At 36.8% G+C, this 14,982-nt stretch overlaps 1 protein-coding gene across 1 annotated transcript; it reads left to right on the forward strand.

The window, feature by feature from the left end:
- Positions 1-14,152: 14,152 nt before the first annotated feature.
- Positions 14,153-14,767, forward strand: LOC117340736 (putative nuclease HARBI1). The gene has a single exon (XM_033902501.1). It carries the CDS (start codon positions 14,153-14,155, stop codon positions 14,765-14,767), a length of 615 nt encoding a protein of 204 aa, XP_033758392.1.
- Positions 14,768-14,982: the final 215 nt, after the last annotated feature.

Below are 14,982 nucleotides of genomic sequence, written 5' to 3' on the forward strand. Positions count from 1 at the left end.
TGTTTCTATAACAACTTTAACATCACCGAATGTTTCGATTCAGATGCAAATAAATCAAAGGAAAGATACACGTCCTTATTTTGCCGCACATATCTATAAAAATAATCAGAAATTCAATGATTTTACGTTGAATTTAAAAAAAAGCCTACCCTGGTAGCATGTACCAATTCTTTCAGGAGTGCAATGTTTTGTCATGGTCGTCAAACATATGGAAGATAAATGAGGACAACTGGACTGACACACCGACATGTTTGTATTAACATGACTGCCTTAGGATTAGAACCGTACTGAACACCTAAATATTTCCGTAGAAAGTTTAAATTTGACTGTGGAGTTTGGATGTTGTATTACATGTAAATACAAGAGTAACCTTTATACCGACAAAAGATATTTATAGTTTATATCATCAAGCCCAACAATTCTGTACATTCTACGTTTTTCGGGACTGAGGATGTTATATAAACACTAAATAGATACTAGTAGATGCTGAAAAATCTCAGCGGAAGAGAAATAATTAACAAAGAGAAATGAGCATTTCTTATCAATATGATAATGATATATAAAAAAAAACTAAAAGCTCGGACCAATTAAAGAGTAATGAAAAAGATTGGTGAGGACATTAAACAGCAAACCCAAGAAATCTTGGAAATACGTCAACTCTATGGGGAAGGTTGAACCCGGAATATCAGAAAAAAAATGTTTTAATGGAGATGAGCAACTGGTGGCAGTTTCTTGGATATGTTTCATCCAAAAGTTTTGAGGATAAATATTAGTAAGCCGTTTTGGTTTTCTCTATGGAAGATCGACACAGATTGAACTCCTTGTAGTGTTAGAAGAATGGACTCAAATTAAAGGGAAAGGTTGGTCAGTAAAATATTAATTACCATCATACATGTATGATGTTAGTGTAACACAATGTATCATGTTAATGTAACACAGTGTATCATGTTAATGTAGCACAGTGTATCATGTTAATGTAGCACAGTGTATCGTGTTAATGTAACACAATGTATCGTGTTAATGTAACACAATGTATCATGTTGATGTAACACAATGTATCACGTTGATGTAACACAATGTATCATGTTGATGTAACACAGTGTATCATGTTAATGTAGCACAGTGTATCGTGTTAATGTAACACAATGTATCGTGTTAATGTAACACAATGTATCATGTTGATGTAACACAATGTATCATGTTAATGTAACACAATGTATCATGTTAATGTAACACAGTGTATCATGTTAATGTAACACAGTGTATCATGTTAATGTAACACAATGTATCATGTTAATGTAACACAATGTATCGTGTTAATGTAACACAGTGTATCATGTTAATGTAACACAGTGTATCATGTTAATGTAACACAGTGTATCATGTTAATGTAACACAGTGTATCATGTTAATGTAACACAGTGTATCATGTTAATGTAACACAATGTATCATGTTAATGTAACACAATGTATCGTGTTAATGTAACACAATGTATCGTGTTAATGTAACACAATGTATCATGTTAATGTAACACAGTGTATCATGTTAATGTAACACAATGTATCATGTTAATGTAACACAATGTATCGTGTTAATGTAACACAATGTATCATGTTGATGTAACACAATGTATCATGTTAATGTAACACAATGTATCATGTTAATGTAACACAGTGTATCATGTTAATGTAACACAGTGTATCATGTTAATGTAACACAATGTATCATGTTAATGTAACACAATGTATCATGTTAATGTAACACAGTGTATCATGTTAATGTAACACAGTGTATCATGTTAATGTGACACAATGTATCGTGTTAATGTAACACAATGTATCGTGTTAATGTAACACAGTGTATCATGTTAATGTAACACAATGTATCATGTTAATGTAACACAGTGTATCATGTTAATGTAACACAGTGTATCATGTTAATGTAACACAATGTATCATGTTAATGTAACACAGTGTATCATGTTAATGTAACACAATGTATCATGTTAATGTAACACAGTGTATCATGTTAATGTAACACAATGTATCATGTTAATGTGACACAATGTATCGTGTTAATGTAACACAATGTATCGTGTTAATGTAACACAGTGTATCATGTTAATGTAACACAGTGTATCATGTTAATGTAACACAATGTATCATGTTAATGTAACACAGTGTATCATGTTAATGTAACACAATGTATCATGTTAATGTAACACAATGTATCGTGTTAATGTAACACAGTGTATCATGTTAATGTAACACAGTGTATCATGTTAATGTAACACAATGTATCGTGTTAATGTAACACAATGTATCGTGTTAATGTAACACAGTGTATCATGTTAATGTAACACAGTGTATCATGTTAATGTAACACAATGTATCATGTTAATGTAACACAATGTATCGTGTTAATGTAACACAGTGTATCATGTTAATGTAACACAATGTATCATGTTAATGTAACACAGTGTATCATGTTAATGTAACACAATGTATCATGTTAATGTAACACAATGTATCGTGTTAGTGTAACACAATGTATCATGTTAATGTAACACAGTGTATCATGTTAATGTAACACAGTGTATCATGTTAATGTAACACAATGTATCATGTTAATGTAACACAGTGTATCATGTTAATGTAACACAGTGTATCATGTTAATGTAACACAGTGTATCATGTTAATGTTACACAGTGTATCATGTTAATGTAACACGGTGTATTAAGTCAAATTCATGTTAAGATTTGACACGCGTGTCCACGTTTAGTAGAGAGTCCGTGGCCAGACTTGCCATCATTATCCTCCTCGTGACACGCCACTTTACCGCCAACCTGAGATAAACACATGGTCATACGAGCATTACACTTACACTTTTTAATGCAATATGTAGTTGAGTAATACGTAAAACGACTGAGAAATAGTCTGCATACCTCCTCAAGAGTTCATCGTTAATTCCATGTGTTTTTAAGGTCGTCATACTTTCCAGGATACTATTTATACACTTTAACAATCTCAAGTCCAAACAATAAGAGTTTTACATGCGCATGCAGGTATGATGTTTTCTCGGCAGATTTTTCGGTTCCTTCGTACATTATAAGCTAAACTAAACAAAGAAAGAAAAAATATAATAAACATACCTATTGTAAGTTCATTTTTTGAAGCGGTCACAGTTATATATGCTTATAGAAGCTTGAAAATATGCAAATCAATTGTTTTATTGTGAACATATTTGTGAAAGTTTAAAGTTAAGTTATTTGCTGTTGAAAAATACAATAAGTAATATATTGTGCGGATTTGAGATAAGTGTTATGCAGTTATCAGACGGTCAAAACTAGAACTTTCAATTTGTATTAATCGAATTATAAAGGTACCATAATGAAGTAAGTCTAATTATGTTAAAAAAAACCTCTAAAATTAATTAACAGCAACTACCCGTACCATGCTACTGATTGGTGTTGTTCTTTATCCATATTTTCACTTTTTGCTTAGATATGAACACGCAGATTTGCTTGTCGATCCTCCTCAGAACTAGAAATAGTAACAACAGCTCCCATGCGCAATGATGCAATGTATTGTGTTGTTAAAATAGAAACACGAATCATTTATGATTATTTATTGGAAATTGATGTTGAAACGGAAGGTCTGACAGTCAATCGCCGACTACATGTACACACCGTGGAACATAGTACATGTAGCGTCATTAAAGAGAAAATGTGTGTCAAAAAGAGTCAGAAATATGCATAAAGGTGGGGTTTCCAGCAATCTTAATTTCCCAAAGGGGTCGGTCTAAAGAATTTTTACACTTTGAAACCACTCACAAAAACATTGCTTTGTGCCGTCGAAGTTGGTCCCTTTGGCTATACAATTAACCCAAATCAATCGATGATGCACTTACCTAATTAATTAAGTACTTAACTTAATTACTAAACGAAGAACGCAGATTGTCACAAAACAAATAAAAAATAATTATTCCTTTTAACGAACTATGACAGTTTGAACCATAAACTAAATACCAAAAAACTAAAACAGTAAGCCGATAATATTCATTTTTAAGCCTTTTGTTAAAAAAGTCAATTTTTGCGAAAAAATGACATTTTGAATGTCTTCCATATTCAGCCCATTCAAAGTTATTAAACTTGTAGAGAGCTTTATTACTTACCCTAATCCTGCCCAAGGATCAAAGCGCTACCATTTGTGCAAAGTGTTGATATTTGGCTTTGACTTGTTGAACGATAGAGGGCATAACAGTGTATAGGTACATATGCCTTTCCTAATATAGAACAACTCCTAATTATAAATAGGACGTCAAATACGATAAATTACATGACCAATAGTGACTAAACAAATCTTGCGACAATATATCCCCTATACCCCAATCTCATTTTCCTTTTTGCTATTACTGTTTACACTTTCTTTATTATAAAAATAGCTTCAGCGTGTGAAAGATAAGCCAGATCTTACTGTTAAACATGGAATACCTTCGGAAAATCTTCTGTGGTACATACCAAATACCACTGGCAGCTGGATACATCGGTGAGCACATCAGTGGTAATGGTGACTATAGATCTGGATATATCTGTGCTAAAGGTATATAGTACGATGTCAGATCCACACGAGGCATAAGAGGAGTGTAAAATACAATGTTTGGATCCATGTAACAATGAGAGTATGTAACCATGAGATTATGTAGCCATTAGAGTATGTAACCCTGAGAGTATGTAACCATGACAGTATGTAATCATGAGAGTTTGTAGCCATGAGAGTATGTAACCATGAGAGTATGTAACCACGAGAGTATATAACCATGAGAGTTTGTAGCCATGAGGGTATGTAACCATGACAGTATGTAACCATGAGAGTTTGTAGCCATGAGGGTATGTAACCATGACAGTATGTAACCATGAGAGTTTGTAGCCATGAGGGTATGTAACCATGAGGGTATGTAACCATGAGGGTATGTAATCATGACAGTATGTAACCATGAGGGTATGTAATCATGAGGGTATGTAACCATGAGGGTATGTAACCATGAGGGTATGTAATCATGAGGGTATGTAACCATGACAGTATGTAACCATGACAGTATGTAACCATGAGGGTATGTAACCATGAGAGTATGTAACCATGAGGGTATGTAATCATGAGGGTATGTAACCATGAGGGTATGTAACCATGAGGGTATGTAACCATGAGGGTATGTAACCATGACAGTATGTAACCATGAGAGTTTGTAGCCATGAGAGTATGTAACCATGAGGGTATGTAACCATGAGGGTATGTAACCATGACAGTATGTAACCATGAGGGTATGTAACCATGAGAGTATATAACCATGAGAGTTTGTAGCCATGAGAGTTTGTAGCCATGAGAGTATGTAACCATGAGGGTATGTAACCATGACAGTATGTAACCATGAGAGTTTGTAGCCATGAGAGTATGTAACCATGAGGGTATGTAACCATGAGGGTATGTAATCATGAGGGTATGTAATCATGAGAGTATATAACCATGAGGGTATGTAATCATGACAGTATGTAATCATGAGAGTATATAACCACGAGAGTATGTAACCATGAGGGTATGTAACCATGAGGGTATGTAACCATGAGAGTATGTAATCATGAGAGTATGTAACCATGAGAGTATGTAACCATGACAGTATGTAACCATGAGAGTTTGTAGCCATGAGAGTATGTAACCATGAGAGTATGTAACCATGAGAGTATGTAACCATGAGGGTATGTAATCATGAGAGTATATAACCATGAGGGTATGTAATCATGACAGTATGTAATCATGAGAGTATATAACCACGAGAGTATGTAACCATGAGGGTATGTAACCATGAGGGTATGTAATCATGACAGTATGTAATCATGAGAGTATGTAACCATGAGAGTATGTAACCATGAGGGTATGTAACCATGAGAGTATATAACCATGAGGGTATGTAATCATGACAGTATGTAACCATGAGAGTATGTAACCATGAGAGTATGTAACCATGAGGGTATGTAACCATGAGAGTATATAACCATGAGGGTATGTAATCATGACAGTATGTAACCATGAGAGTATGTAACCATGAGGGTATGTAACCATGAGAGTATATAACCATGAGGGTATGTAACCATTAGAGTTTGTAGCCATGAGAGTATGTAACCATGAGAGTATATAACCATGAGAGTATATAACCATGAGAGTTTGTAGCCATGAGAGTATGTAACCATGAGGGTATGTAACCATGAGGGTATGTAACCATGAGAGTATATAACCATGAGAGTATATAACCATGAGAGTTTGTAGCCATGAGAGTATGTAACCATGAGGGTATGTAACCATGACAGTATGTAACCATGAGGGTATGTAACCATGAGGGTTTGTAGCCATGAGAGTTTGTAGCCATGAGAGTATGTAACCATGACAGTATGTAACCATGAGGGTATGTAACCATGAGGGTATGTAACCATGAGAGTATGTAACCACGAGAGTATGTAACCATGAGAGTATGTAACCATGAGGGTATGTAGCCATGAGAGTATGTAACCATGAGAGTATGTAACCATGAGAGTATGTAACCATGAGGGTATGTAACCATGATGGTATGTAATCATGACAGTATGTAACCATGAGAGTATGTAACCATGAGAGTATGTAACCATGAGGGTATGTAACCATGAGAGTATGTAACCATGAGGGTATGTAATCATGAGAGTTTGTAACCATGAGAGTATGTAATCATGATAGTTTGTAGCCATGAGAGTTTGTAGCCATGAGAGTTTGTAGCCATGAGAGTATGTAATCATGAGGGTATGTAACCATGAGAGTATGTAGCCATGAGAGTTTGTAGCCATGAGAGTTTGTAGCCATGAGAGTATGTAATCATGAGGGTATGTAACCATGAGGGTATGTAGCCATGAGAGTATGTAACCATGAGAGTATGTAACCATGAGAGTATGTAACCATGAGAGTTTGTAGCCATGAGAGTTTGTAGCCATGAGAGTTTGTAGCCATGAGAGTATGTAACCATGAGAGTATGTAACCATGAGAGTTTGTAGCCATGAGAGTTTGTAGCCATGAGAGTATGTAATCATGAGGGTATGTAACCATGAGGGTATGTAGCCATGAGGGTATGTAGCCATGAGAGTATGTAACCATGAGGGTATGTAACCATGAGAGTATGTAACCATGAGAGTTTGTAGCCATGAGAGTTTGTAGCCATGAGAGTATGTAATCATGAGGGTATGTAACCATGAGGGTATGTAGCCATGAGAGTATGTAACCATGAGGGTATGTAACCATGAGAGTATGTAACCATGAGAGTATGTAACCATGAGAGTATGTAGCCATGAGAGTATGTAACCGTGAGAGTTTGTAGCCATGAAAGTTTGAAGCCATGATAGTATGTAACCATGAGAGTTTGTAATCATGAGAGTTTGTAGCCATGAGAGTATGTAACCATGAGAGTATGTAACCATGAGGGTATGTAACCATGACAGTATGTAACCATGAGAGTATGTAACCATGAGGGTATGTAACCATGAGAGTTTGTAGCCATGAAAGTTTGAAGCCATGATAGTATGTAACCATGAGAGTATGTAACCATGAGAGTATGTAACCATGAGAGTATGTAACCATGAGAGTATGTAACCACGAGAGTATGTAACCATGAGGGTATGTAACCATGAGAGTTTGTAGCCATGACAGTATGTAGTCATGAGAGTATGTAATCATGAGAGTATGTAACCATGAGGGTATGTAATCATGAGGGTATGTAATCATGAGAGTATGTAGTCATGAGGGTATGTAACCACGAGAGTATGTAACCATGAGGGTATGTAACCATGAGGGTATGTAGCCATGACAGTATGTAATCATGACAGTATGTAGTCATGAGAGTATGTAATCATGACAGTATGTAGCCATGACAGTATGTAACCATGAGGGTATGTAACCATGACAGTATGTAGCCATGAGAGTATGTAACCACGAGATTATGTAACCACGAGAGTATGTAACCACGAGAGTATATAACCATGAGGGTATGTAACCATGAGAGTATGTAACCACGAGAGTATATAACCATGACAGTATGTAGCCATGAGAGTATGTAACCATGAGAGTTTGTAACCATGAGAGTTTGAAGCCATGAGAGTATGTAACCCTGAAAGTATGTAATCATGACAGTATGTAACCATGAGAGTATATAACCATGAGAGTATGTAACCATGAGAGTTTGTAGCCATGAAAGTTTGAAGCCATGATAGTATGTAACCATGAGAGTTTGTAACCATGAGAGTTTGAAGCCATGAGAGTATGTAACCATGACAGTATGTAACCATGACAGTATGTAACCATGAGGGTATGTAACCATGAGGGTATGTAGCCATGAGAGTTTGTAGCCATGAGAGTATGTAACCATGAGAGTATGTAACCATGAGAGTATGTAACCACGAGAGTATGTAACCATGAGGGTATGTAGCCATGAGAGTTTGTAGCCATGAAAGTATGTGCCCACGTAGCCAGTATCATATACTATTTTGGATATTACATGCATATGCAAACCAATAAGAACCGTCATCTTCGATTTTCTTTTAAAAAAAACTACATAACAATATTGTCTATCAATTTCAATTACTTTGCACAAAATTCCTTATTACTATTTTAGGGGCAATTTATTTTATACTGTTTGGAGATGTTTTCAGCACATGATTACGAATGGACTGCAATAGGAAATTGTATTTTTAACCTTCAGAAGGTTTAACTTAATGTAAAAAGAGAATGTTCATACTCGAATCCATCACATTTTCATCTCCTCCTAATGTGTTCATAATTGTAACTTCTTGCTTTGCACATATGATATCTAACAAGTTATTATCAACATGTTCATATTTGGTTTTCTCAAAATAAAAAAGAATTCCTATTGTTGCATTTCCCCCTTTCAGTCTTACATATGTACATGCTTGGACTTAAATGCATGTTTGTAATTGTAGGACTACGGAGGCTATCGAATATACACGCTATCGTATTTCCTTCAAATACCATTTTGAAACCCCATCTTTAACACGTTTAACACGTGTCGTAATACAGCTCGACTGTAAATTTAACACGTGTCGTAATACCGCTCGACTGTAAATTTAACACGTGTTGTAATACAGCTCGACTGTAAATTTAACACGTGTCGTAATACAGCTCGACTGTAAATTTAACACGTGTCGTAATACAGCTCGACTGTAAATTTAACACGTGTCGTAATACAGCTCGACTGTAAATTTAACACGTTGTCATACAGCTCGACTGTAAATTTAACACGTGTCGTAATACAGCTCGACTGTAAATTTAACACGTGTCGTAATACAGCTCGACTGTAAATTTAACACGTTGTCATACAGCTCGACTGTAAATTTAACACGTGTCGTAATACAGCTCGACTGTAAATTTAACACGTTGTCATACAGCTCGACTGTTAATTTAACACGTGTCATAATACAGCTCGACTGTATGTGTTTTTATACAGTATATATATCTTATTACATGAAATGTAAATTCTGATCATTAAATTACAAGACTGTCGATAAAAAGAGGTCCAATGAGGCTGCATCGCTTAACTGTACTTATACAGTTTATAAAGTGAAGATTTCATGTTCGTTCTAAGTTCATGATTGTGAAAAAAAAAACAAACAAACAAAAACAAACAAACAAACAAACAATAACTTTTCATTTATTTTTACCTGTTCGTATCATTAGCCTGTCTGTTCGGTATTAAGGATATTTGACTCCACTGACCTGAAACATACATCACGGTCACATTTCAACATTTCAACATTTCAACTAAAATCAATAAGATATGGGCCTTTCGCATATATTCAAATGTTGTTTGTTTGACCGATTGGTGGGCAGCATTTCATCTCAACATGCTATTGACCGAGTGCAAGTGAACTAGGCGCCTTGGTTACTTAGAAAAAAATGTTCAAAAATTCAATTTGATATTGAATACCCATGTGACCGTGAAAAAAGGTCAAGGTCATTTTTTAACCTGATAACCTTTTACTGGCCCTATATCACTTTCATGGTCACTTGGTCACTGAGAAAAAAATCATTCAATAAATTAACATGTTTGACATTCTGATCTTGAATGTAGGTCAAGGTTATTCATTTGAACAAAATTTGATTCGTTTCATCCCAGCATGCTGCTTGTCTAATTTCGTGACCCTGTGAATGATCTTGATATTACCTCGGGGAGCAGAAAAGGAAAAGTTGACCCCGAACGAACGACGGACGTCCCACAACGGCATAATGTTGAGTATATAAAGGCTAATTTCTCTCTAAATAAGGTATAGTTTTGATGAATCATCAGGTATCTCTAATAATAAAAGATGTCATCGAAATTGTTGTGCCATCATAATCGGCAGGTTTAATATCCTACAGTTGGTTTATAGTGGCAATGCAGAGCAAATGTATCCAACGAACCCACGTGTTTAGGTATCCCGTCTATAAAACTACACGCGCGGATTAGATTCATGGATGATACGCTTGGTTTATCCTCATATTTCTATAAACATTAAATTATTTATACGTGCTTTTCAGAAAAATGGAGTGTGATTACTGGCCTAGTTTATATCCACGAATACGGCTGTATTAGTGTACCATACAAATGGACATTTTAATTGATATTTTACGCCGGCGATCACTAATTCCCAAGGGAAACCGATCCTCAGATATAATGCGACAATTAGCAGCAAGTCCAGACAGGGATCAATCGTTATTGTACCAAGTTAATGAATAACACATTTACCATCACTCCAGTTCTCATTGCAAACAGAAATGTAGACAATGAAATTAATTACATATATCAGTTTCGGTCCCTGTTATACAACACCCCTTTTCGATTGGTCGTGTGAACAACAATAGTAATGATTATCATCGGACTGCAAACAGAGTTTCGAGAAAAGTACAGTTCATGTTGCATAAGGATCGTTATCATTAGATGGATGTTTTAAAAGGATCGTGGTATATTTCAATTGCACGTCAAACGTTTCAATACAATTGCACGTCGAACGTTTCAATAACCCCCCCCCCCCCCCCCCCCCCCCCCCCCCCACACACACACACACACACACACACTTCATGCTTTAGTTCTATATAACGATACATTCGGAGTATTGCTTGTATCGACGATTTCATTGTCTGTTGCACGTCAACATGGTTTCGCCCTCTCTTTTTAACTTGCGTTTCAATCGCCTAGCCAGAATTACCCACAGCTAATACCGCTGCGCCACATCGCCATTCTAAAAAAAACGTTTCAATGGCGCTGTGATGGTCGGCCCGTAAGCCTGACATGATCATATTGGAAGTCGTCTAGCTATTAGATGATATGAATCGGGCCAACCATCATTGCGCCATCGAAACGCTCTTTGTTAAGCTGCAAGTAATTCGGCCGAGGCGATTACGTACCGTAGATCGTGAGTTCGAGACCCGGTCGGGGCACAAGTCATGACTACATGTGTGTTGAATTACAACAGCCAATGAAATCCGTCGTTACAAATATTACCCGTTGTTGCATGTATACTTGAAAGTCTTAAACATATTAAATTATTTTTTGCGAACCAATATTGTATTTCAAATATTGAAGCGTTTGAATTGCCATTCTTTTTTCTCTGTGAATCAGTCTATATGTTGTACATGAGCCCTATTCGTTATATGTATGACATGAAGGAGTGATGTGGTGTATTCCTAAACAGAACCCTATCAAACGTGTATGTGATGTCGCTTATTTCATTACAAAATCACCCACGTTTTCGGGATAAAAAGTGTTCACCAACAAGCCACACGACCCTTAACAGTTATCTGACTGCTAAAAATATTTCCTTTTCGAGTAAAATACTATTCCGGAGTAAAATACTATTCCAGAGAAACACTATTCTTCTAAATATCATTGACATGCATAATATACATAAAGACTCGAATGTACAATGTGATTTTATGACAATGTGCCAGAATTTAGAGGTCAGATTTAAGCTTCTGGATCGACTGATCATGTATGCATGTGTTGTGTATACAGACATACTGGCTGTAAACTGTAAAGCTTAGATTATATAATTACTGACTATTTCTTAAATATAATTTAATTTATCATATGAAGACCGGTTTATTACTTTTGGAGCTAGTTTGATTTATTTGATTAATAAAACTCCTTTTCCAAGTATGCACAGAAATTATACAACTACATGCGGTATTTCTCTATTCATTGCTTTGTGTAATGTACCAAATTACCTCCCCTAATTTTGGAGTTATCCCCCTTTGCACAGTATATTCGGTAGACATATCTGGAAAAGCTTCTAAGAAAGGCAAATCGGATTGCATCCAAAGTGTAAGAGCCGCCATATATCATCAACGTGCTGCGGATTGGTTTATAGTGACTTGTTTGTTGTTGTATATGTTCGATCATGAGAGGGAGAGGGGTGAGGCGTTCCAAGAGGTCTTCCACATGCAGTACAGGAAGCTCACTAGGCACGTCGTAATTGCAATGGAGATCAAGGGACCAATCAGGAACTGTCGGCATCGCAATGTGAGGAGGTTGTGACGAAGGTGGCAGCTAGGGTTACCCCAGGTATTGTGGAAGCTGTGCAGCAGGCCATAGTGCCAGTTACAGCAACTGAACCGGAAGGTAGTGTGTTGAGCCAAGATACTAATTCTTCCCCAACCATGAGTTATCCCTCACAGTAGGTTGGGTCTATTACTTCAGATTTAGGCTGCAAAATCTCTCAACAAATCGAATAAAAAATAGTCAGTAAAGAGTTTGTTGATTTAAGTCAAATGTTATCTAAGCCACCTCGGGTAAACGATGATACAGGGTAAGCATTTTTCACTGATCAGTGGTGAACTGGTTGTGAAAAACAAAAACAAGTCCCACACAATAGTCGACATAGACATGTGGACTGATGTATCCATTGTATATAGTTCTATATACACCTCTGTCCATTCAGGAGAGATATCTGGCTTGTTAAAATGCATGCATACTGTACACCTAGGTACCAGAAGTGTTGGTGATCTTGGGTGGAAAAGCGTAATGAGCAGTTCAAGAAGGCCCAAAACCATTCCATAACTTGGAATGTAGTGGACCAAGATCTGTGGCTCATTTATAAGCATTATGGGGGTTCAACTTCTGTGAGTTCAGAAAAAAAAAAAAAAAAAAAAATGCCATAATGTCAAGAAATGTTTTGATTACAATAATAGGATGTGCAATAGATCTCTTTGTTATTATAGACATGTTTGCCTTCTTTGTTCAGGTAGTCATCAAAAGATTAAACTGCTCCAATCAAACCTCACATTCAGATAATTCAACTGCAAATTCGTTTAGGACAAGCAATTCCTCGAGCAGCAAACAAGGCCCTCACTGAGCCAAATTTGGGACAAACAGCAAATCTAATAGACCTCGGGCACACCCCCATAAATCCTGTTGAACTGAACAGACTACTGCAGTCACATTCAGATAGATTACTAGTTAAGGAGTTAATTTATGGTTTTAAAACAGGTTTCGTATTGCACTATCAATGCCCAAGGGGCCATACTAATTGTAGGAACTTGCTTTCTATTAAAGGGCTGGGGCCAGTAGCAAGAAGCTCTCTTAAGACATAAGACCAACTTATCACTCTCTTAAATACTAAGGGCGTAACTGAAAGCTATCGTAGACAATTATAACGGTACATTTTAAGATTAACTGTACACGTCTACTTATCTCTCTCTTTGCGTTCCCTTCCATAGTTGGGATAACTAGAAGCGCTCGTAAACTCTAAGGTCTCCGTAATGTAATCTTACACCTTTCTTAGAGGATTAAGGGCGTAACTACATTCTGAACTTAAGCTAAAAATGTCCACTTAGACTAAGGCTGCACATGACCGTCTCTAAACCTCTCTTAGTACATATTCCTGCCAGCAAGAAGGAATCATGGCACTGATTTTGATGCTCAGAGAGGAAAACCGTGGTATACCGCGGAGGTTGTTCAGATATCGCCAAAATCCATTGGATTTTTTAAGTGATCAGGCAATCCTAAAGAATTATCGGCTAGATAGACAGTCTGTATTTGAACTTTGCGAATTACTGCAAAATGATAGCTCAAGGTACACAAAGAGGAACATGGCTCTCCCAGTCTCTTTACAAACGATGATTGCTTTGCGGTATTACGCCAGTGGGAGCTACATGTCCGTAATTGGGGATGCGCACGGTGTCAGCAAGATGGCTGTATCTCGTGCTATACGAGATGTATCGATGATTCTTTCACGACATGCAAGATCATACATCAAATTCCCTTTGACCGATCGGGAACAAGTAAAAGTTAAGCAGAATTTCTTCAACATTCGTGTATTTCCCTATGTTCTTGGGGCTGTAGACGGCAGTTTGATTCCAATCCACACCCCATCAGATGAGGAACACCTGTATGTGTGTAGAAAGGGATTTCATTCTCTAAACATTCAAGGGATTTGTGTTGCTGACTATAGATTCCTTAATGTTGTCGCTAAATGGCCCGGATCTACCCATGATTATTTTATCTGGAATCACTGTGGACTATGTAATGCTTTTGAGACAGGTCAAATATGTAATGGCTATCTTCTTGGAGATAGTGGCTATGGTCTCAGACCATGGCTTATGACCCCAAAACTAACCCCAGTCTCACCTGCTGAAGGAGGTACAACAAAGCACATCGAACCACTCACTGTGTCATTGAGAGAACATTTGGGATATGGAAAATGAGGTTTAGATGCATATTCAAAGGTCTTACATTGTCCCCTGAACGATCAATCAGAGTTATCATGTCGACAGCAATATTGCACAATATATGCATGCAAAAACGACTGCCCTGTGAAGATCTCGATGATGATGATGATGGAGATGATGAAGCCAGTCAAGATGAAGATACCCAAGTACAGGGCCAACCGGATTCAGCGTCAGGAATTGCAGCTAGGGAA

Source organism: Pecten maximus, chromosome 2 (assembly GCF_902652985.1).
Source record: "Pecten maximus chromosome 2, xPecMax1.1, whole genome shotgun sequence".
NCBI lineage: Eukaryota > Metazoa > Mollusca > Bivalvia > Pectinida > Pectinidae > Pecten > Pecten maximus.

Coding starts and splice junctions, on each gene's coding strand:
- LOC117340736 (XM_033902501.1), top strand. CDS start 14,153: ATGGCTCTCCCAGTCTCTTTACAAACGATGATTGCTTTGCGGTATTAC.